The sequence below is a fragment of the Harpia harpyja genome, chromosome 4 (genome assembly GCF_026419915.1).
Source record: "Harpia harpyja isolate bHarHar1 chromosome 4, bHarHar1 primary haplotype, whole genome shotgun sequence".
Taxonomy (NCBI): Eukaryota; Metazoa; Chordata; class Aves; order Accipitriformes; family Accipitridae; genus Harpia; species Harpia harpyja.
Genome location: NC_068943.1, coordinates 16,913,359 through 16,938,215, shown reverse-complemented (window position 1 = coordinate 16,938,215; position 24,857 = coordinate 16,913,359). Strand labels below are relative to the sequence as shown.

Here is a 24,857-nt window from a genome sequence, read left to right as displayed (position 1 = left end):
TTTGATAACAACCCATTTCACCAGTTTTTCCCTTGAAAGCTCTTCCAGGAGTTAAGGGGCATTTCTAGTGGAATTTATGGTCGTCTTTTGAGAAGCAATCTTCTGAGGCAGAGAAGGGTGTCAAAGTTTACTTGTAAAGATGTTACAATCTTCCTTATCTGTTTAGCACGAGACACAAAGAACTAAAAGAAACTGAACATTTCTTTGCATATAGCCTTCCTCAAGGAAAAATAAATGTTCGGTTCTACAGAGCGTATCTGACAAAATCTTTCAGCACGATACAGACCTTTGCATTGTTCTTACAACTCCAAGAAGCAATGTAAACCTCAAACTGACACTAATGAATACACCTCTTGTAAGGAGATACTTGAGCTGAAGTGAGTTCCAACTACTAACACATGCCAAAAAAGTACAGATGTAGGCAGGATGAGCACACTCCTTTATGCACTTGCCTATGAGGTCAAGGGATTGCAAGCAGTACAACTTGCAGTAGTATCCAGCTCAAGAATACTGGTCATCAGCAAATTCTCACTCAAATGACAGCATTTAAGTTGCATATGTTTTGTCTTTCAGCACCCAATTTCTCCCAGGGAGATTATGATAGGTTTTTCTATTTAATCTACTAAGATTTAAAGCTCAGATGATATGTCTTCCAGATAGATTGAATATATCTTCCACAAAGGACCAGATTCTGCTTTCATTTCCGTAAAATAAACTTAAGATGATTTCATGATCCAGTATGTTCATATCTAGGTAGGCCCATCACCCCCACACACTGAATTCATATCCCAAAAGGCTTCAAACTGTCATACGATTTGTTTGCATACATGCCAAATACTATCACTAACTTTTGTTAATTCAACTGAAATGCCATTCTAACAATTATTTTCCTATTTAGCTATTCTTTAGAAAACAGCTGAAGCGTTCTGGGCCCTCACCATTTGAGGAGCTTTCCACTTACTTTGATCAGGTCTGTAATCTACATTTTAATTATTTATCCTTTACATATAAATACGTACATACAGACACATCTATATACAGATATACATGAACTACGATTAGATTTGATACAGCTCAACTTCAATAAATTCAGCTGAAATTTTTAGTAATACACTACCTCTTCCTAAAAAAAAAAAATTAAAAAAAAAATCACTTATATCTGAACAAATTACACATTTAGAAATTCAAGGTATAATGAATTGGCTTTCCAGACATACAAAAAAGTCAGAAATATCGGACACCTCCTTACTTACATTCTGCAAAAGAATGTTTAACTCAAGAATATTACACTGTAAAACCTGTACTTTGATTTGTATTCTCCCTGTTCAAAGCTAATAAAAAGAAAAGTGTTGTTTACGTTATTTTAAATATTTCATTTCTAAAAAAGGCTTGTTAAAAGATAACATACCTATGAAAAAATTTATGCTAGAATTAAGAAGTCTGGAATTGATAAGTTAAAGCAATCACCCCAGATATACAACACAGTTTCAGAAAAACAACGCAAATGCAATGCAGCAGTCTGAGTCACTGGAAGGTGTTAAAGTTTCCTACAGTAAAATTAAAGAACCTTAAGAATGAGACAGCATTAGAAATGAGAAAAGATACACAGAAAGACAATGCAGATTTCATATAAAAAAAAAAGTCACTTTTAAAAAAAGGTCAACATTTAAATGCATTTTCTTTCTCCTCAGGTAACAAGATACTAACAAGAAGAAAGGCAGAACCCATTTTGTGCAGTTCTTTGAAAAGACAGATTCAGCGCATGGAAGAAGTGACTGGGAGGATGGACTTATTTCCACCCTAGCCAATAAGGAAGACCAAATACCTTTGTGCTTGTCCCGTTTATGCTTTAGCTGTGCTGGATGGGGTCTGATTCTGGCTAGAGCCTGTTCTCGATGGTTCATAAAAATAGGACCAGGAAATACAAGGGGGCCTGAGGAGAAACATTTTGCACATGCATAGGAAAGCTCACAAAATGGAAACTGTGTTAAACAAAATTCAAATTAAAAGCAATAAAAAAAAAAGAATGATAATTATATAATAATCTTGTTTTCCTAAATTCAAAAGGCCCTAAATAAAAGAAAGTTGCCATTTCTTGACAATAAGACCAAAATATTATGCAAAGAAACAATAAATGTCCCATAGTGACAGTTTTACCTGAACTTATAAGTATGCAACAAATATCCATTACTGTCTTTATCAGTTAAAAAGATTGTCATGTCTTACATCCTACAATATTACATTCAAAATACTAATTTGGAACAATATCATTATACCAATGCTAAATTTAAAAAACATAACCATACAACTGTTCATAATCACCATATTTGAAATGCAAAGTTATCACTTATAGAGAAAATAGCTACCCAAAACCACCTGTTTCATGAAGAAAATTATTCAAATCATACGATTTTTTAAATCTACTTCCTAATTTTGAAATCTATTTATTTTTAAAATATTTCCCATTTATGTAAAGGTCTTGAAGAGATGATTCGAATATGAGCCAGCAGTGTGCCTGGGTGGCCCAGGCGGCCAACGGCATCCTGGCCTGTATCAGAAATAGTGTGGCCAGCAGGAGCAGGGAGGTGGTTGTTCCCCTGTACTCGGCACTGGTGAGGCCACACCTCGAGTACCGTGTTCAGTTTTGGGCCCCTCGCTACGGGAAAGACATTGAGGTGCTGGAGCGTGTCCAGAGAAGGGCAACAAAGCTGGTGAAGGGTCTAGAGCACAAGTCTTATGAGGAGTGGCTGAAGGAACTGGGGCTGTTTAATCTGGAGAAAAGGAAGCTCAGGGGAGACCTTTTCGCTCTCTACAGCTACCTGAAAGGAGATTGTAGTGAGGTGGGTACTGGTCTCTTCTATCAAGTAACTAGTGATAGGACAAGAAGAAATGGCCTCAAGTTGCGGCAGGGGAGGTTTAGATTGGATATTAGGAAAAAATTCTTTACTGAAAGGGTTGTCAGACATTGCAACAGGCTGCCCAGGGAAGTGGTTGAGTCACCGTCCCTGGAGGTATTCAAAAAGCGCGTAGACAAGGCACTTCAGGACATGGTTTAGTGGGCATGGTTGATGGTTGGACTCAATGATCTTAAAGGTCTTTTCCAACCTAAATGATTCTATGATTTGTATTTGAAGAAAGCAATGATGTATATATTTAAAATTTTCTGCAGACTACTTTTTCTTTTTAAAACCTACACCCAAGCAGTGCTGTATTAAGTTTAGTTGAGGCTGATTGTATGTAGATCACGGACCAGCAATTTGTTCCTTAAATCTGTATTTTTCCTCTATTTTAAAGGCTAAGCATGCCACCAAGAATTTCTTTGGAGGCATCTCCTTCTTCCAGAAGTCTCACATTCAATGGAAACCATGAATCAGGAGCAGCTAATTCTGTCAAGTGCCACTTTCACCATTCCACCGGTTCCCAGACTCAGTCCTTACATGGACTTTCAAAAAAAAAAAAAAAACAACCAACAAAAAAACCCCCAAAACCACCACCCCCCCCAAAAAACCCAAACCAAAACACCCCAAATCAGGCTTTGTGTCATGTTATAAACAGCTTATGTGAAACTTTGAAAACAGGTATTCCTCTTCCTTCCCCAGAATCACTGATACTCTATTTCCTTAGCTGAACTTTATTAACAAATTAATGTAGGCTAAGTTTTCATAAGGGCCCATTGTCTCAGGTTTCCTGCTGTCAGCTTTAGTCCATCAGTTCCTTCACTAACAGTAAACAGTATGGAAAGAAATTTAAGTGGAAGTTAGGACAAATCTATCTAACTTTAGAACCTTCAGATGAAGAAACTTGTCTTCACGCACAGAAGTTCCCAAATTTTAGCATTAACTTAAAAAAGAAAATTAAAAATGTTTTAAAAATCCACTACTACCTTTCCCCCTAGCTTTGAGATTCATACATGTGTTAGGTAATACAAAGGCCCCAAACCTCATTAATCATGTATGTTTCTACACACGGCATAGATTTTTTATTTTGGTTCTACTGTATTTATCTGGACTGTCTAGTTAATTAAGAGCTCCTTCTGATGTTCAAGGATCATAATTTGCTTTTGCTTTACCTTCATCTCGCAGATTCTTCCTTTAGTTGTCCTGCTATTGTTCCCACTTTTCACAGTCTCCTCTCAGTTGAAGCTTCCATTTAACAGATACATTTTTGGTAAAGATTACTTTCTGACAGGCCACTTGCTGCGTTTAATATCCTAATTCCCAGAGTTTAGACTTACACAAAAAATTACACCACGCTTTCCCTCCTTCCAAGTTGGAGGATAGATACTGAGAAGTATACTGAGGCAGACCAGGAAAAGGCAAGAAAGGGGAGAGAGATGAATGACAAAGAGATTATGAAAGCTAAAAATGTTTAAAGGACAAAAGATAGAGAGAAAAGGTGGACAAAGAACAGGAGAAAATAAGGAAAAAAAAAAGGGGGCGAGAAAAAAAAGTAAAAGGGACTTGCTTACTGAGAAGTTCCTAATGAAATGAAAAGTCCAAGAAATAGAGAATGGACAGGACAATATGACCAAAGTGAAACTCAGATTAGGAAAGTCACAAAAAGAGATGCAAGGACTGCAAAGAGTGTGGCTTGAAGTGTATGGATCTAAGATATTTGTGGGTGATCAAACAGAAGTGATCTCTAGATAACTTATGCAAAAAATTCTGAAGTTCCAGAAAATGCCTGCACAACAAACAGCCCAGGGGACAAGACACAGCCCTGAAGGCAGCCTTTGGCATTTTAGCACTAAGAGCAAAGATGGCAAAAAAAGAGAGAATTTCAAGAAGACAGAAGGAAGTGAAGTACATTAGGGTGAGTAAAAGAACTACTGGAGATTTGGGAGATAGAGAGTGTTTAGGAAGCATAAAAGGCTGTCAGCTCCAGTATGGTGCTAGTAGATAGCTGCCTTTAGGTGCCAAGCCACTTATCTGAACTACACTCCCCTAGTCAAGATGACAATTCTGTAACAGTATCTAACCTTCTGATGAAAGCAGGATTTATCTTTGTTTCTGGATATTCCTATATACTCTCCATTCCCACCCATTATGTAAAGAACCTGAATCCAAAATAAAGTTAAATGCAATGTATCTCCATTTTGTCATAATCTGTATCCAATCCATGTAACAGGATGTGCAAGTCTGTCATCCTCTTTGGCTTTTTATACATGCTAAATCTTTAACATGATCATAATATGAGAGGAAATATCTACATTTTGATTACGTTGTGATGCCTGCATGTTCAGTCATGTGCTGGCAAGATGTAAAGTACCTCCTCTCCCTCCAAAATAACACCACAGGAAACAAAACACTAGGACAATTCATACAGACCATATCTGCCCTCTGCTTACATCTGAGGTTGCCTGTACAAAGGGAGCAGAGTTTAGGTACTGTGAATTATTTTGGTAGAACAATTTAGCCATGCCTTAGACACCTCCTTTATTTTGTTAAAAAATGCCACAGAGTATTATTTGAAAAACTCTTCCAGAAACCTCTAACATAGATCTACATGGGGAATAACAACCTATTACTATTTTAGTAGCTCAAGTTACAGAGATAAGCAAAGGAGAGTCACCGGCAGACTGCAGTGCTGCTATTTTAAATCAGTTGCTATATGATACAAAGTAACATTCACTCTCTCCCTTTATATTTTATAGAATGTTTTGCCATAGCTAGGCTGCAAGGTTAAATGTCCCTAGCCTAGGAAATGCCAAAATTAGCTTTTCTTTCTTGGTCCTGCAGGATCCAGGCCTTTCAAAATGGTCTTTGCCTGGCAGTGAATTAAGAGCATAAAGGAAAAAAATATTTATCCACAGAAATAATTTCATTTTCTAGCAAAATAGAATGCATTTATTAAATAACACAGTGGGCTACAGGAAATATACACCATTAATATCATTCTACATGCGCTTCTGTGCTTTGCATTCTTGGCCGTCTAAGCACTTAGGCAGAACTATCAAAGAGTTTACTATTTGATTTGAATTTATATTACACATATTTTGAATTCTTCTAGTACCTTTGTCTAAACAAATGCTATTTGGTAAGCTGTGATTACAGAAGACTGAAATCAATGATCTCAAATGGTGACTTCTACACTAATGCAATGAATGTAGCAGGCTACCTGAAAAAATAGTACACGACCACACAATTGAAGATTTTATATTTTTTTTTTTAATAATAAAATAGGGAGGCAAAATCCTAATATAGAAAAGTAGTTATCTAATAGGTCAACAGGTGGTAAATTCTAAAGAAAAATATTTCAGAAAATGAAACTGGGGACAAATGCTTAGTTTCACTTCCAGTAAAGTGGAAAACATTATACCGAGATAATGTCCCACCTCTATAGCCTTAAGGGAAACAAAAGTTAATATTCCTGTGAGGCAGGGATACTAGTTAAGGTGCATGTTCTTTAAAACTGTATTTTTCAGACTACGAGTTGTAATTTATTATTATGGCAGAAATATTCACAGAGAATGTCACTGTGCTGTGCAGGCACTAAAGTTAATTGCAGTTTGCTTCTTTTGTTCAAAACACTGAAAATAAAACCAGGATACACGTCTCTTCCTGTGTTCTTAAAGCTCTTTTCTACTGACACTTAAATTGTACAAATTAGATGTGGAAGAAAAATTATTATGGCTTTTTATAGGCGTAAAAGAGATGCACGCTAGCCAATAAAAGCATGCAGGGCAATTTGGGGGTCATAGAGAATGAGATGGAAATAAGATTTATGATAATCTTAATTTTGACACTTTCTCCCTTCTGTATACTAGACTCTGTATATATTGTTAAATAAATGTGAAAGATGCATTTCTGTATATAAACACATCAGGTAAATTAGAACAGTAAATATAAACCAGAACCATTCTCGCTGAGTCTATTGCAAATCTGAGTTCTAAAACTATAATAGAAATATAAGTATTTCTACTTTAAAAATCAGTTTTATTAACAATAATCACCTCTTTCAAACAGTAATCACAAACTCAAATACAACAATGTAATTTCACAGAACTGTACCTGCTGGTCATTAAGGACAAAAGCCTAGAGCTTTCTCTTCAAAGCATTCTTAAACAGAAAGTCATGTACGGGTTTGATATTGTTTCAAGTAAAAAGGGTTTTTTTGAATTGTTTTGGTTTAAAGAACTTTGAAACAAATATAACCTCCAGGTCCTGAAAGCATCAAAATAAATTTTTAACTAAAACTATAGAAAGAAGCTGCCCTGATATTTAATGAAAAATATTGTATTTGAATAGATAGTTCTGCTGTATATTTAGGTATATGTTCAGCAATGAACGGAGAATAGTGTTACTGACAAACTGATTCCAAGCTCATAGTGGCTTGGGGCAGATGTTAAACAGATTCATATGGTACTCAGCCTACCACAATAAAACTAATTACTGAATTAACTGAATCAGTTACACTTCAGAAAAAAAATCAAAAATTGCCCAAATATAGGCAGCCTCAGATAATACTGTCTCAAAACACAGTAGCTTTGACTAAAATTAATCAGTCTTCTATGGGTTCTTTTGTTGTTCAAAGTAGAATAAGACTGATGAAAAATAATTTTCCCTTCCTGTAAGAGCATCGAAAGTTAAACCTTGGTTAACTACACACCAAATCTGTGTCTCAGTAATGATCATCTAAACGTTTTACATCATAGATTGACAAAGAGTAGTGAAATACCAGGGAAGCGCAAGACCATTTATTATCACCATATTGAGCTATTTCTGTATTTTCAGCTTATTAGTTAAGTATAGTTTATTTAAAAGCTATTCTCACAGCCTTCTGAAAAAAACAGAATTATCTTTAAGCAATAAATCGAGATCTGCAGTGTGGAAACCAGTACACTTCCAGCACTTGTGCTCTTACACCTCTGTCCTAAACTTCACTCCTATTTCAACACATTCAGGGGGAAACTGAGAGATTTCTTTGTGAGTTTTTGTTTTGTTTGCTTGCTTGTTTTAGGAATGAAATATTCCTACATTTACTTCGAAAGCTTTCATAGTCCTCTTGTTTATAAGACATTCAAGATCTACTGAAAATATTTATATTGAATAAAGGTCGTCAATTGTAACTAAAGAGTGATCAGCAACATTCAGTGATGGATCCTATTCTTGACTATCAAAAACTACACATGCTTTGTTTCTCACTGATCTGGCATAGAAGAACAAAAGCCACACATTAACACAGTACAACCCAGAATAACACACTACAACCCAGAAATCATAATCCTGACAAACAAAATAGTGTATAACTGAAAGAAAGACCCTAACAGAGCTAATTAGGCCTTTAACTGACTAATCAATATTTTCAGAGATGTAAAAGGTTGAAACCTTTCTTTGGATCTCTAAATATGCAAGGATTTCATTAGCAAAGATTTGTTCAGTTACATATGCACAAATACTAGAACTTTTTTGGAAAACTAAACAGTCTGCCTATTCTTCATAATACTAGCATAACTAAGTTTCTTCAGGTTGCAAAACCTTTTGCACAGCAAAATGAAAATCTAGTAGATTATTTAAGTGTTCTTGGTCTCTCTCATGAAAAGAAGAGCATTATAAGAGTTCTCAAGAATGGTACTATTCTTTCCACCAACTCATGGAAAACTGCAGCATTTGGATGGAGAAGCAACAAAACTCCAACTTTTCCATCTGATTATGTAAATCAAGATTGATTATAAAATCAAATTTTCATACTTGATTTTGTAAATCAAGATCTCTAAGTATTTGTGAAACACTATTCCCAGCTTTATCACATAAGTCATTCTGAACTGAAATAGGAAACTAATCTCCAACCCTTCCAGCTAGACATACCCACTACCTCCAGTAGCCACATAGATATGGAATTTCAATGTTCTATTGATACAGAATATAATATTGATGTGTGCAACAAGCTGGCCAGCAGTATCTTTTTAGCTACAGTCCCTATACACCTATCAAACCACCACCACCACCACATTCCCAATATTCATCACCTGAGACTGTTAGATCCAAAACATTTTATTTTATTTTAAGAGACAGATGGCATACAAAAGGGATAAGCTGCTCTGGTTCTACTTCTAACCACAGAAATGGAAGCAAACCGAAATGTTTCTCTGCTGCTTTTTTTTTTTTTTTAGTTCCCCCTCTGAACTGGAATTTACCTCCCAGCTCTATCATCATTACCTTTCTGGGCTGAACAGCAGCAGCTTTCAATAATATCTGGGCATTCAATGAGAATTCAAAAAAAAAAATTATCGTTAGCTGTACCTAATATTTGCCAGCAGTACGCAATGCAGCTCCAACATGACCTAGACAAAGGAAGAAAAAACTCTTCCCCTCTCTACCTCGCAGCTAAAATTAACCACAAAGATTCAAAGAAAAAGAAATATCCCATGCTTTTCAACATGCATAGGAAACTATCAGCTTTCTCTTTCTTGTTGCTCCTTATTTGTGGTAAGACCCGTAATTTCTTACATGCAAGTGAAATAAAGCCACAATTTGCCCCACAAGGTTCACTGGTGTGGGGTCTAGGAACTAAGTTTGATCACAACACACATTTTGTATCTGAGTAAAAACAGTATCTAATTCATAAAAAGAGAATCAAAATGGTATTTACTAACACAGCAGGAACCTGAAGAGCAAAACATTCCAATAAAGTTGTTCCTCTTCTCAACACACAATAATCTTACCAACCACATCATCATGCTTCACTAAAACATTATATCAGTCTAAATCTCTCATCTTTAATTATTTGGGAGATTAAGACACTGAGGTATTTTAAAACAAGAACGAGTACTGAAAACCTGTTAAGGTATGTACTGTTTGTGTGGAAAATCAACAATAATTCCTGAAGCAGATAATACACAAGGCAAGAAAATTTTGAAATGATGTAGTGTTTTGTTTTTTAATTCAGTCAGTGTGTCAATTTTTTCCATGCTATTCAAATATAGAAAAGTTCATTTTATAAAACAAGAAATTCTGCTTACTATTATACAACAGAAATTCTATATTATCATATTTTCATAATTATAATAATAAATAAATAATTCATATTATAGGTAACTAGCACTAGACAGGCTTGCAGTCATTTCAACTCTTCATATAAAAAGGCATATAAACTCTTCATATAAAAAATGTTTTAGCATCTAACACTTTAAAAAAACTATTATTCAACTAGGAAACAGCAAAAAATGAAACTTGACTAAGTGAAAGTGATACAAAATGCTACTCTTCACCATTAAAATTCTGATTCTTATGAGCAGACTTTGTTAAATTTTTCACAATTTTCCAAAAGCATGCTAAATAACATAAGCTAGCTATTTAGGTTCTGATTTTTGTTTAGTTACTGTATTGGCTCACTGGAGCAAAACTAATTAATTTCCATTCTTAGAAAACAGACTAAGAAGTTTGCTTAAAATGTTCAAGCCCCTCATCAATAAGAAAGTCACTTACCTCTTCCTTCTTCCAATCTATGTCTCCTATTTACACGTTGCCGTTTTTCTTCTTGCCGTAACTGAAGGTGTTCTTCAATATTAACTCCAGGAACAGGGACAGCTACACAGATTAAGAAAATAAAATATGTAAAACTATCTTTAAAAATTGTTACAACGGTAATAAACCCTAGAAGTTAAGTAAATGAAAACTGAAGCCTACTTACTACCTGCTCTTTACATGGCTCTGACACAATATTTAGAAATAAAGCAGTTGAGTAAATTTGTAGAAGAGTTTAAGGCCTTATCTCTGTATTTCCTGGTTTTCATGAATCTGCCACAATTCCAATATCACTGAATAGTATTTAGTACTTTCTTTCTGTTAGGCATATACATATTTATATTTAGTTGTTATGGTTATCTCAAATTTTCCCAAAAAAGTTTCAGAAAGGATTATTATTAAAACAAGCATAAAATTGCTTATATTTTGAAAATGTTTTCAATAATAGATTAGATAGCTTTCAGCTTAAGAATGCTTTACCACTATACACTCTGTGCTTACTAAGAAGCATGCAATTACTTTAATGCATGTATACATCTGTAGGTAAATCTGACTTATTTATCAAACTAGCTAATTTAACAGGAATTTGAAATAAACCAATAAGCACTTTTTTAAACAGAAAACATGACTTGAATGAATGCAACAATAAAACTACTATAAGCACTACCTTTTTCCAATGTTTTTTCAGCAAATTGCAACAACCTAAAAAAAATATAGTTTGCCCCCAACATCAAACAAAAACTCCACCTCGCAGCACTGTCACTTTTCTCCAAACAAATGTGGTCCATGCCCTCACCTCAAACTATGCCAAGCCCACACAGGACCAGGAGCTGTTATCTATCCTAATAGGAGAGGAGTTAGCAAAGCGGAGCTTAGCACAAAAACTGTAACTCCACCTGGTCACGCATGAGAATAGAGCTGTGAAGCAGAGCTGCTATTGCCACATTCACCATCAGTATAAACCTACTTCTGTGATAGCCATATACAAGCAAATTGTATTTAGAAATATCCGTATGGAAGTATCAGGACTGCACAGCGAGGTTATTTTTGGTCCTTAGTGTTAACTTATCAAGAGAACCACTTCTAGTTTTTATTTAACTTCTGCTTGGAGAAAAAAAATCCCACACTCAAAAGTATAGTATATAGTTTTCTACTATTACTATTCCCCCCCCCCGCCCCGATAAATTGGTGAGATGTATATTTTAAGTCACACATCTGATTATTTTATGGTACTTTTCTATATCAGATACTATATCCATATATCCATGCAGAATTAAGGGCTCTATGTAAATCTAAATATAAAAAAAGCGAGGAAGGAAAGTCTGATCTCCAAAAACCTATATTTGCCCAGTTGTAAATACAGAGAATACAATATTAAAAATTCTGTGATAACAGATCTTACAAGGCAAGATCCCAAACTGTATTTTCCAATAATCATACCAGTTGGTAATTTTTCCCCTAAGGTGGGTATTTTGGGGGGAGTGGGGTTAGGGGGTGGTGGGAAGTGTTTCAGGTTTTTTTTAAAAGTAATTTCCACATTCCTGGAAGCTTTTTCTCTCTGAAAATTTCTAACAGAAAAAAAAGTTTTCAAGAAACAATATTCCCCATCTTTTATGTGACTGCAAAAAACCCTGATAAAAAGATGACAGAAAAATTTTCAGGCTATCAATAAAGGACAAGAACAACTTTGTAGTATCAGCATTAGTATCACAACTGCACAGGTCAAAATGGCACACGTCTACAATAAGGGCAACTTTGAAATATTTCACTTACCAGAATGATCCCACTTGGCTACATCACCAATAAATAAATCTGCCAGATAAGCAGCATTTTATCCATTTTAACAATATACTAAAGCTGTCCTGTAAGTCTAAAAGTTCAGTAATTTGATTAGAAAGAACTGCATTATTTAAGATACGAAGTTTTATCATACAGAAGAATCAAAATACTAACCGAAATATTAACTGAAAAGAACAAACTATTTCTAAACTAACCTGCTATTGCAATTCAAGTTCCAAAAGTCAGCAGTGGGATTGAGTTTATTAAAGAGTGCAAACAGATGTACTGAGGAAAAAACAAATGTGCAGTAAAAAAGAAAATTAAAAGCCATCTTGCTAATTCATATTACTTACCCAGCAAGAGATCTAAAGGTATCATCTCTTTTACAGCATCAAGGATTCCTCTTTGCCTTGCTTCTTGGCCATCCAATTCTCTAGCACACGCCTTGCAGCAGCCACATACAGCACAGCCTGACTCACCTGAGCCACAGCCACAGATTCTGCAGCAAACAAATTTGCTTTATCACTGTCTTATTTCATGCATTACTGATGCCTTGGTAATTAAAACATACATTATTACTTTGTTCTATCTGTGGACACGTAATTTTTCCTGAGGTAAACAAAAAGCATAGGTAGTTTAAATCCTAGCTGCTGTTGCATGGTACCAGGGAACATACACTGACCATACATATCTGAACTGACTTCTCAGCACTAACTATTGTTCACTTAATTAAACATACACCACATGAAAACTCAAACAAGGAAACAACAAGCACATGCAATGCTGGAGAAATAGTAACAGCAATACATAAAGCAGTGGCTCTTTATGCAGCTCAACCCTGAAGTAATAGATAAAAGCAACTGGAACAGCAAGATAAAAAAACTTCCATCATAGGATGAAGAAAGGTTATCCCAAAGCCAGCAGCTCTGTCAAGAGACAGATTATATTAGCGTTCATATTCAACAGCTTCTAGTAAAGAACTAGATGCTAAAGAAATGTAAAAAATGCATTTAAAACTAAATCACCTGCAACCATCACAAACTATTTACAAAAATTTTAACCTACTTCAGATTTTAAAAGCACAGACTCTTTTTAGATATAATGTTACCTTAGACTGAAGTTTAAGAACACATCAACTCAGTTTACATCCAACACATGCTTTAGCCATTCAGCACACTATAGCAAGTATATTTCCATATGTTTGCTTACCCTCCAGGTACTCTGTCAGGACGCCCACTACTAACACAGCTAGCTCCATATCCTGTGCAATCTCCACATACAGTGCACACCATACACTGCTCCAGCTTCCATTTATGCATGCCTGGAGGACACATCATGGACTTCTCATCTTTTTCATCCAGTTCCTCTTCTAAGTCTTCATCCATTGCTGTTGCCATGTTCTCAACTCCAAAACCTAATTAAGATATTGAAACAACAGCTGTTTTCCGAGGCCAACAGTGGCTACTAAGGAAGCTCTCTGAAGAACACTCGCAGATCAGATTTTAAAAGAAATGACTAGGCATGCCTGATTTGCATGCTCAGCCAGCGTAATGACACTCTTGAAACCTCTCTGAGCATGGGCTGGGGTATATAGCTAGGTTTCACAACTAAAAGGGAAATGAAACATTTATATTCAGTATACAAGTAATAGGTCATTTACTTGTCAGGTATAAAATACTCCAATCCAGCAAAGGTGAACAGGTTTGACTTTTCATACCTATGTTCAGGAGTAACGGAAACGTTCAGTTGTGCCGAGAAAGACGTAAACTTGCATTCATGCCCCACTTAGGCAAACAACAGCCTCCAGACTGAATGCAAACAAGGAAAGGTAGAAAATTTTTTTCTTACTGGGTCAACCGCATGTAGTAAGACAAGGAGTGATGAGGTTTGGTTTTATTAATTTTTTTTTTGAAGAAAATCTTTTTCACTGACAAAAGAAAAGTAACTGAGGTTTTTTTTTAATGTAACTAAGTTTACGAGTATGTGCAAAACACCGAATACCTGACAGTTGAAATGAAAGCATCCATACCTGGGGTTTTTTTAAGCTCATTGCAGGTACTTAAGCTTTAGTTACCGAAATTATATTTTGTAATAAAATGCTTAGCTATGTTTTCACTTGTGATATTTTCCAGCACACAAAACAAAAGGAATAATGTAGGTCCCTCACCCTTTCCTCCCTGGCTCATGGAGCCTGTGTCTCGTCCACACTGTCCTTTATTATTTACGCCAAATGTCCAAACTTCACCATTCTTCATTAATACACAGGTGTGAGCTTTGCCCATGGCTACTTGAGTCACAAAATGGCCTTTCAAATCTGTTACTAAACCTATAAAACATAAAACAGTTGAGTGGTAAATTGCACTTTCTACCCAAGAAGGAAATTTCAACAATACAACAAAATTGCTAGTGGATACTGACAATTTTTGAATTAACAGCAAGGAAGAAAAACAGCAGCTACAAAAAACAAGTGCTAGAATAAGAAGTGAAAGGAGAATTAGGCTTAGGCCATTTGTCCTGCAAAGAAAGAAAAGCCAAAACCAAACCAAACCCTGCTGCAAATCACTTGTTCTGAAAAACAATTCTAAAGGAGTCATAACACCATTGGAGTTTATTTCTTTAATATTTTTATTTAAATTGAGATGTACTGGATCACCTGCAAATTCAAAACAGGCTGTCTTGTGAGCAGCAGAGAAACATATAAGGCCTGGTTTCCTGCAGCCTTTGTTCATGACAAAACATGTCTCATTTCTGTGACTTTTTCCTGTGTGGCCTTCTAATGTCAGATTAATAAAACAATTTTTTTTTTTTTTTCTCTCCTCAGCGGAAGCATTCATTTGGGTATTTGTCACCAGTGCTGCTATATATTTTTACAGAACTTAAGGAAACTGTCTTCTCTTTCTATCTTTGTCATACTTGGCTGAATCAGCAGAAATTCAGAAATCTATTAGAAGAGTAAGAAACACACAAACATAATTTCCACAGGCTAAATACTTCCAGACTAATTTCAATTACTCTACTTGAGAAATCACTTAAAAGACAAATATTTAACTTACTTGTACTATCAGAGTAAATGGCATCTTTTCCAAACATGTAGAGTTCTCCATCTTTTGAAATTACAGAACTGCTTCCATTATTGCATGCTGTAGATATGACAATCTTTCCTTCCATTTTAATAATTTTTTTAGGCTTATATGGTTTCGACTGCCGTCTGCTTTTAGCTTCAAATAAATAAATAAATTGCAAGTCATTCTACCTTCAAAGGCACAATAACATTTGTTTTACAATTAGGGGTTAGTTTTTAGACTGCTACTGAAAAAAATCCATCTGTGTGATCTCCTGGTCTAATTTTTATTGGATTACAGTGGTTTCTCTCAAAAAATTCAATGGCAAGCAAAGTCATGATTAGATAAGTATCTTTCAGGAATGATTCTTCAAGTTTTTCTTTTATATATATATATTGAACTAACTTTATGAACTTTACAAAGCAGCGCATAGTAAAAAAAGTCCTCATTGCTATCGGCGAAGTATATATATGACAATATATGCACAATAAGTTCACAGAAAAATGTTACACAAGTTCATTTATTTAAAAGAAAAATATTAAATTCTCTATTAGAACCATGTTTAGAAAACCTGTGAGTCACAACAGATTCCCACAGGATGAAAAAAGGAAGAAAAAATACTAAAAAAAACCGCATCCCCAAATAATTTTTTGCAATCTGGCCCCAAAGAAAACAGTAACAACATAGCTGAAGACTGGATAAAACAACAAACAGCTACCATTACTGCCTGTGAATTTTCACCCAAGTCAGAGAACTGCCAGCTACTTCCATTTGCTGACAATTACCAACTTGCTACAAAGAACACACACCCACCCTACTGACAGAAACCCAGTCTCCCTGCCCAGGTTTAAAAGAAAACAGGGGAGAAGAATTAAAACTTGTGCATATCCACTCTGAGCCAAATTAGAGTGACAAAGAGAACCAGATGAGTCAGAAGAGAGTTGAACTTCTTTTAAAAGAACTCAGAAAGACCTTGATCATGTCCTTGAGCAGATTCTTCTGTAAGAAGATCTAGTAAGTACTAAATCTTCTCACCTAAATTTTGCTAGTATAAACAAAAGCAGTGACAGCAATTTACTTCAAAGTGCTAAATTTTTGTTTCACCTGAAATTGTAGATTAATTAAATATACAACAAAAAGAATCAGTTTAATTGTATTCTGGATAACTTCCCAATAACTGTGCAAAGAAATCTTGAAATTTGTGCTTTTAAATGTATTTCCTGAAATCTTTTTATTTGAATCTCTTAAATTTACTCTACATTTACTGGAAAAAGTAGTATGATTTTGTCCCACACAGTTTTCAGCAGATTTGCATTTAAGAAGACTCTACAAAGTTACTATAGCACATACCATGTTTGTTATCCAAAGACTTTTACACAGGAGTACTACTATTAAGTTCCTCTCCCCTGAACACATTCAAGAATCCACTCCATATGCACTATCAAAACTTAAAATATGTTCTTGCCTGTATTTTAGTTATATTACATGGGAAACCCCACACATTCTTGGGGAATACTGTCAGTGTAGTTAATCTTTCACAGGAACAAGTTAAATATGCTTTGTTTCTGCATGAGCTATGCCATACCTCATGTATGCAGCCCACTGAGCTTTTGTTCACAACTTTCTTGAAAAGTAGAACTCCTACACAAGCTGACTGAGACAAAGCTGGACTCTACCACTGCTGTTTCTCAGGATTTTAAATCTATTTTTAAATTGTATTTTAAATCAATTTTTTAATTCTAACCATCTACTACTACCACCTAGTCTTGAATTTTATACCAAATTTTGAGTGTTATTTATCATATTTCTAACTGACTGCACTGAGGCACAAAAATTTCAGTCTTATTAAATCTGTGTTTAAATTCTATGGCTAGCAGACCAAAGTTTTCCACAAACCTGCTTTGTGAAAAATATATTAATTTTAATGGTAACATCAAACTACACCATTACAACAGAGAGACTGAGAGATTAATTTGAATTTGAGTTAGGCTTCAACACTATATGAAAATGCCATCTATGAAATATATATTACATTATCCTATTAAAATGTACACATTGTGAGGCTGACAACTCAAAAATATCAACTTTGTTTTAAGATCCTCAGGAACTAGGTATTTTTCAAAACACATTCTTCCCTCTTTTTTTTTTTTTTTTTAAATTAATCTAACACAACCTAACAGAACAGTCTGTTTCCTAAAGTGAAGTATTTAATTAAATATCACAGCAGATCACAGCTTTAGGGCACCTAAAGCTATCTTTCATTGCCTTATAAAGTGTATTTCAACCTAAACACACAACTTTAGAGATCAAAACTAGGAAATTTGTTAATTTTATATTGAAGAGGCATTTGTTAGTCTGAAGATCAAATTAATCTGTCTTCTCTAATGTCTGAAGGGCTCTGCTTGACCAAGCACAGAAGACCATGCTTCTACAATTTCTAACCATTGTACCTCTCCATTATGGAGAGGCATTAGCTGGCAAAACACCCATTTCCAAAGTTCTCTAAAACAACAGTGAAGAGGCAAAAGTCTGGCTCTTCAGTTTTTCAGACAAAGTCCCAGGCAGACGGCATGGCGTCTTGACCAAAATTATGACTGCCTTTTCTCAGGACAATGCTAAAATAGCACTCCCACCACACAATCCCAACTGTGGTAAAACTGAGATCAACATCTCTAGCTGGGAGAGGCAGTGGCACTGGTTGTCAGGACCTGTGGCTGGCGTAAAATTCAAACCCAACGGCATGCCTACATGTTCTTGGAAAATGTTAAAACTCTTCTTTTCAAATTAAAAGGTGGTTAATAGGCTTTTATTAACCATTGGTCAAGCAAACATAATACGTACTTGATTCGCCATCCTCTCCTTTACTAGCCGAACCTGTGAAGAATATGCTTCCATCCTCAGCCACAAGTAAGGCATGTGAGCCATCATGTCCAACAGAGAACTGAATAATCTTTGGAGATTTTGTGATTGGGAGTTCAACCCATTTTCCTGCTGAGGGACCACCTTGTTTGATTCCAAGGCTCTGATATTTGCCAGTATAATAAATCTAGGAGAAAACAGTTTATTGTTTTCAGTTATGCCACAGCACTTCAAACTTGCATCATTGTTAAAGTTGCATTGTTTTAAAATCCTGTCATTTCAAACCATACAGAACTTTTCCTGACATTGTTTACACCTTTCAATATCTCTAACCTAAACCCATGAATTTTGACTTAATGGGGGAAACATTCTGATTAGATTCTGCTTGGTTTGAAATGTGCTTTCTGCTGTGCCACAGAGTTAGTTTTCACATATAATTGTTTGGCTAGATGAGTTGAACACACAAGAAAGAACTGTTCAGAAGAAACTACTCAGAGGAAACTAAGCATTTAAAACACTTAAGAGAAATGTCTGGTCTGTGTAAAAACAACATAGTATTATAATAAAAATAATTAAAAATACAAATTACTACAATTTTTAATATGCTTCAACACATTTTTAAAACATTTTCAGTAAATGCACAGTGACCACTGAATACATAAATAACATGGACTAAAATATTTCACACTAACAAATGAAAAACTGATATGGACTAAAGTTTCCTCTAGAACCATGTTACTCAACAGTAATATAAAATGGCGGTGTTAAACCTATGTGGGCACCTAAAGCCATTTTTCATTGTCTTACCAAGTGTGTTTCATACCTAAACACACAACTTTAGAGGTCAAAACTAGGAAATTTGTTAATTTTATATTGAAGAGGCATTTGTTAGTCTGAAGATCAAATTAATCTGTCTCCTCCAATGTCTGAAGAGTTCTGCTTGATCAAATTCTGTTTCATGCTACTAAATTCTATTAGGAAAAAATAGTTACGTTTATTTATGAACATTTTCAGCAATCTCACTGTTTTGACAGCAGCAGAGCAAGGCCTTCATTCCAATAAAGCAATAAAATTCTGAACACAGGAAAACAAAGAACTATGCTTATACAAGTAAAATAACATTAGTTTCCCAAACCAAAATAGAAACACAGTAAATAATGTAAAAAGTCATAGTGACAGTAAGCAGAATTATTTCTAAATTTCAATGAATATGCAAATGCCTCTGAAAAACAGTCTCCACTGAGCAGAACCAACATATCAAATCATTAAGAATAGGTTTAAAGAAATCAATTGAAAACTTTGCATAGGGGAAGTCAATAATTCTCTGAAGGATTGGAAAAATTAGGTTGCGATTTAAATAAATTATTATGGTCAGACTGTTTATGGAAATTTATGGGGTAAAAAATTTTGCAAATGTGCTAGCACATCATTTGTAGACAAAAGGTAATTTTGGCCCCAAATCTAAAATAAACCCTCACACTGTCTCTAAGTAAGACTGACTGTAGAAATTCCTATAGATTCAAGGCACAGATTTCTCAATGGTTCCAACACCATCTGTTTATGTTTTCAAATAACCATTTGCCTTTTTCCCTTTAAAGTGGGCTCTGAAAATGTATTGAAATACAGTCATATAAATTCATTCTAACATACTAAAAAGGCAAAAAGGAGTTGTGGAAAATAATAATTAAATTAAAAAACATGTAGAAATACATTGATGAAATTTGCTATTTATTACAGAACATTTTCAGTACCTTTCCACTAGCAGTTTTCATTAGTGCAAACTCTCTTCCAGCACCAAGGACAGCTGATTCCTCATCAAACCCTGTACCTGTGCGACAAGTAAGATTGCGTTAACCGGACAGTTTAACCAGGCAGTTTCACAGACCAGTTTACGGACCTAACTCTGCCAGGGAGAGTTTGTTGTAACAAAGGTTCTAAGGAAGTTACAAGTGAAACAAAGTTTTGCTGCCACAAGAAGGCTTACTGGGCTAGACCTGGCAGAGTTGTTCAAATGGGAAAAAAGCACCAGTGTAAAAGCAACTGAAGTTGGTCAGATAAAAGGTTCATGTGGCCAAATATGCTTTTGTTCTGATAGTGCCCAAAGCAGACACCTAACAGCAAAAAAACCCAAAGCAAAGGCCAAGTAATATTTCTCAAAAATACCTTTGTAGACACCAACAATTTTGCATCTCAAATTCTGATGCAAAGATATTTTCCACGTATTTAGTATCTTTCAATGCATTTCTTTTCCATTAATTCAGCCAGCAGTCCTTTTAACTTTTGTTAACTTTGACCCACAGCAAGGAGTTCTATAGCTTAACTACATGATACGAGCACTATTATGAAGTCCAAGCTTCAAATGATTATATTTTTATTATACAACTAGAGGAAAATACTGGAAAACCATGGATAGTGCTATAGACAGAAAGGTGGTTCAAAATGAGTGTATGGATTACTGAGTCAAACAATGCTTTATCAGTTTTAAACCCCTTGTACTTCTCCATGTGTTTATAATGGAGCTATACCTTCCTGCACATAGTAAAGGCAAAAAAAGGGAAGGACAGTGTTTCAGTTTTATTATTTGAATTATTAGGCTTGTTATTAACCTTCAAAGAAGAGGACTTACTGATAATGTGCAAGTCTTTCTCCAGATCAAACAATGAGATGCCACAGGCATGTAAGCATTTTCTCGCAAGCTTAAGCTGCAGTTCTTGTTGCAGTACTGGCTCAGTGCTTGTTGCAAATATTCGCACTACAAAGCCATCCTGCAATAAATAAATAAAAATCTACTTTATACTGTATAATAAATGCATTAACTTACTTTTCATGGCCTAAGTGCATCAGTATAATACTATTTCAGAGTAAATTATCAGAGAACACATTGATAAAGTAACATTTATTATAGAGGAAAAAAGAAGAAAGTGCCAAACAGGATGAGCTGAAGATAAGCATCTGACAGTCCTTAAACACATACTGAATTCTATGAAAACACACTATGAACACTATAAAAAGAGTGAATTGCTATAGAAATAATTAACTCTGAATCTCACTACAGAAAACTTGCTTTTATAACTATTTACATCTATCTTTTAAGCCCTCAATATCTTCAGATTTAGAACCCAAAATTCTGCATGCAGTTTAAGAGTAAGTGCTTTAAAGAGTAGTGTCCTGGTTTCAGCTGGGATAGAGTTAACTGTCTTCCTAGTAGCTGGTACAGTGCTATGTTTTGAGTTCAGTATGTGAAGAATGTTGATAACACTGATGTTTTCAGTTGTTGCTCAGTAGTGTTTAGGCTAATGTCAAGGATTTTTCAGCTTCTCATGCCCAGCCAGTGAGAAAGCTGGAGGGGCACAAGAAGTTGGCACAGGACACAGCCAGGGCACCTGACCCAAACTGGCCAACGGGGTATTCCATACCATGTGACGTCCCATGCAGTATAGGAACGGGGAAGTGGGGGCAGGGATTCGCCACTCGGGGACTGGCGGGGTGTCGGTCGGCGGGTGGTGAGCAATTGCACTGCGCATCATTTGTACATTCCAATCCTTTCATTATTGCTGTTGTCATTTTATTAGTGTTATCATTATCATTATTAGTTTCTTCTTTTTCTGTTCTATTAAACCGTTCTTATCTCAACCCACGGGTTTTGCTTCTTTTCCCGATTTTCTCCCCCATCCCACTGGGTGGGGGGGAGTGAGTGAGCGGCTGCGTGGTGTTTAGTTGCTGGCTGGGGTTAAACCACGACAAGTAGCTAAAACAGGTTTCTGTCTACAAGTGCAGATGAAGTATCTTCATTTGGCCATGTTAAAAAAAGAGTTGTTCTGTTAACAAGGAAATGGATTAATCCTGGTTTTCTTATAGTTGCATATCTGGCATCTTTTGCCAACCCTGTCTCACCCCACCCCTGCCTCATCCCTGTTTTACAGCTTTCTCACTGTCAAAAAACAGTGACCAGTCCAGAACTAAGAATGTAAGAACTGTCTGCCGAACAAAACAGAACAGCTAGAACTGTTTTGCTGCTAGTAGAAGCACTTATTTGGGTTTCCACAGCTTTGGCCAATAGGCAATTTTCATATAAAAATCTATTGGAATGTAGTATCTTTCATACCTTTTCTATTAAATCTGGCTGAAATTCCCCCAAAAGTACCAAAGCAATTACAGGAAATTAAATTAGAAAAAAAATTATAATTAAGCTCTGAGAAGCTTATCCCACAGAGGCCCTGTAGAATAACATGTTAAAAAGCCATTATTCCACGTATAAGATTTTTTTCTCACAAAAAGCAATAAAGTTTTTCTTAAAACTTACCTGATAAATAAAAAAAATACCTGAAAAATCCATCACAAATCAAAATTGTGTCGATAAATACCAAAATACTGCTCTTTTATGCACAAATATGGCAGTTTCTTATTATCTCTAGTTACATGGATGTCTGTCTTAGTTGTGTTAGCGAAGAAAAAGCCAAACATTAAGCAAAAAGGAAGCTCTAAGTATTGTAAAATAAAACAATGCAGTTGAGAGAAAAATAGTTTACCCATCATATGTAATACTTACATCTCTAGATGCTGCTATTTGATTAATATATTCTCCATCAGTGAAAAGGATATTCTGCCCTTCAGTATGACAATCTGTGAGAGAAAGATGAAGTGCACTACATCAGTTTATATTAACATACACACTGTTCTCTGCTTCTGTCTAATTCATTCTCACTACAATCAGACTATGAGAGTTGTAGTCAGTCTAAAGAGAGATCATACTGTCCTGATAACATTATTTTATGCTAGGATCTCCTCTCTCACCAAAAGCATATAATACTCTTTTGTCCCTTGTCATGGTTTCAGCTGGGATAGAGTTACTTTTCTTTCTAGTAGCTGGTGTACTGCTATGTTTTGGGTTCAGTAAGAGAAGAATGTTGATAACACACTGATGTTTTCAGTTAGTCTAAACACTACTTAGCAACAAGTCAAGGATTTTTCAGCTTCTCGTGCCCAGCCAGCAAGAAGGCTGGAGGGGCACAAGAAGTTGGGAGGGGACACAGCCAGGGCAGCTGACCCAAACTGGCCAAAGGGGTATTCCATACCACGTGACATCATGCCCAGTATATAAACTGGGGGGAGTGGGGCTGGGAGGATCACCACTCAGGAACTAACTGGGCATTGGTTGGCGAGTGCTGAGCAACTGCATTGTGCATCACTTGTTTTGTATATTCCAAATATTTTATTATTATCGTCATTTTATTATTGTTATTATTATCATTATTAGTTTTTTCCTTTCTGTTCTATTAAACTGTTATCTCAACCCACGAGTTTTACTTTTTTTTTCCCCTATTCTCTCCCCCATCCCACTGGGTGAGGGGGAAGTGAGTGAGCAGCTGCGTGGTGCTTAGTTGCCGGCTGGGGTTAAACCACAACACCCTTTAAGAGTTATTAAAGCATTTCTCATTGCATGAAATGTAAGGGGTTACCCCAATATTTAACTACAAAAACATTTAATATTCACCTGTGAGGGGTATTCTAAACTATTACAACTAAATTCTAATTTTCTTGGAGTGTTAGTCTTTCTCCTTCCCCAGAGACTTTTTTTTTTTTTTAAATAAGGGCCATTATCTTTAAAGAAAAGTTTCATTAGTCCAGCATATAAAACCTACAGAAATAAATGAAACAGAATCAAACTCTTCATTATTCGTCTCATTTTTCCATTGTTCATAAACTTCGCCAAACTATTAAATCCATGTTTTTTGGAAAACTATAAAGCATATACTCGAATGCATCATACATTTATTGAAAACAGGTCAGCTATTTCCAAGAAAAAAAGGCAGGGAAAGAATTCTGCCCATATTAGGGGAAAAAAGAAAAAGGCCACTTTCTCTACAAGTTTAAAAGTATGTCCCTACACCATCTCTTCTTCCCTTCTTGCTCTGCTGATGGAGCTACTAACAAAGAGATTGGTATTATATGGCTTGTGTGGTGCTTGTTTCACTGATTACACAGGAAATAGACGTCTTCCAAAAATACTACAGGACAGCTACTTTACACTCTAAATAATCTGTTTCATAACCTGAACAAAGATCCAGTATCAGTCATTTTATCTAACAAATTTAATGCTAAATGAAGCACACGTAATATATCCATAATATCCTTCTGGCACAACCATTTGCTATTTTTTGTTAGCTAGCTAGAGCATTTTATTAACAATAGTACAGCTGAAAAACCCCCACAGTATTCACAAACCCATAAACCTGTTTACTCTTTAGTACTATACTGCCCAGTCCAATATAGTATCTTACCAGGAATAGAATATGCATTAGGTGGCCTTCTCTAATTCTCCCATCTTGAAGTAACAGACCTAAATTAGGCAACCTCCCCCTTAGAGCACACACAGATATGAATCACAAAGAGGGTAAGCAGCAAGCAGGATGGAGAATGACAGATACACTGAAGTTTGAAAAGTTGCTCTCTCAAAAATAATCTTGGATTTAATGACCAAAGTCAGTTCACGTTACTAATTCTCTATGCTGCAATGTGATATTAGTGATAAAACAAGAGTTGTTAGTAACTTGAAAAGAAGTTCCAAAAATTATCGAAATGACATTTCTGAAAGGTTATAGGAAGTTAGTAAGTATTAAGATCCATTGAATGGCTGAAAAGTACACGCTCACGTAAGCATAACAGTCAAGGAAACAGGATATTCTGGCCA

At 35.5% G+C, this 24,857-nt stretch overlaps 1 protein-coding gene across 11 annotated transcripts in view; it reads right to left on the bottom strand.

The window, feature by feature from the left end:
- MYCBP2 (MYC binding protein 2) overlaps nt 1–24,857 on the bottom strand; it is a 205,561-nt gene that overhangs the window by 132,746 nt on the left and 47,958 nt on the right. For 5 of the 11 annotated variants that reach the window (XM_052785932.1, XM_052785934.1, XM_052785935.1 and 2 more), the window contains exons 9-19: nt 22,716–22,789; nt 20,793–20,931; nt 19,918–19,994; nt 18,149–18,353; nt 15,299–15,463; nt 14,413–14,571; nt 13,455–13,659; nt 12,599–12,744; nt 10,428–10,529; nt 9,159–9,194; nt 1,826–1,933 (exon numbers count right to left, since the gene is read on the bottom strand). In XM_052785932.1, the coding sequence (XP_052641892.1) occupies nt 1,826–1,933; nt 9,159–9,194; nt 10,428–10,529; nt 12,599–12,744; nt 13,455–13,659; nt 14,413–14,571; nt 15,299–15,463; nt 18,149–18,353; nt 19,918–19,994; nt 20,793–20,931; nt 22,716–22,789 (1,416 nt within the window). Of the gene's footprint in view, nt 1–1,825; nt 1,934–9,158; nt 9,195–10,427; nt 10,530–12,598; nt 12,745–13,454; nt 13,660–14,412; nt 14,572–15,298; nt 15,464–18,148; nt 18,354–19,917; nt 19,995–20,792; nt 20,932–22,715; nt 22,790–24,857 lie in introns of those variants that run through there. The other 6 variants (XM_052785933.1, XM_052785940.1, XM_052785941.1 and 3 more) reach the window with 3 other exon arrangements.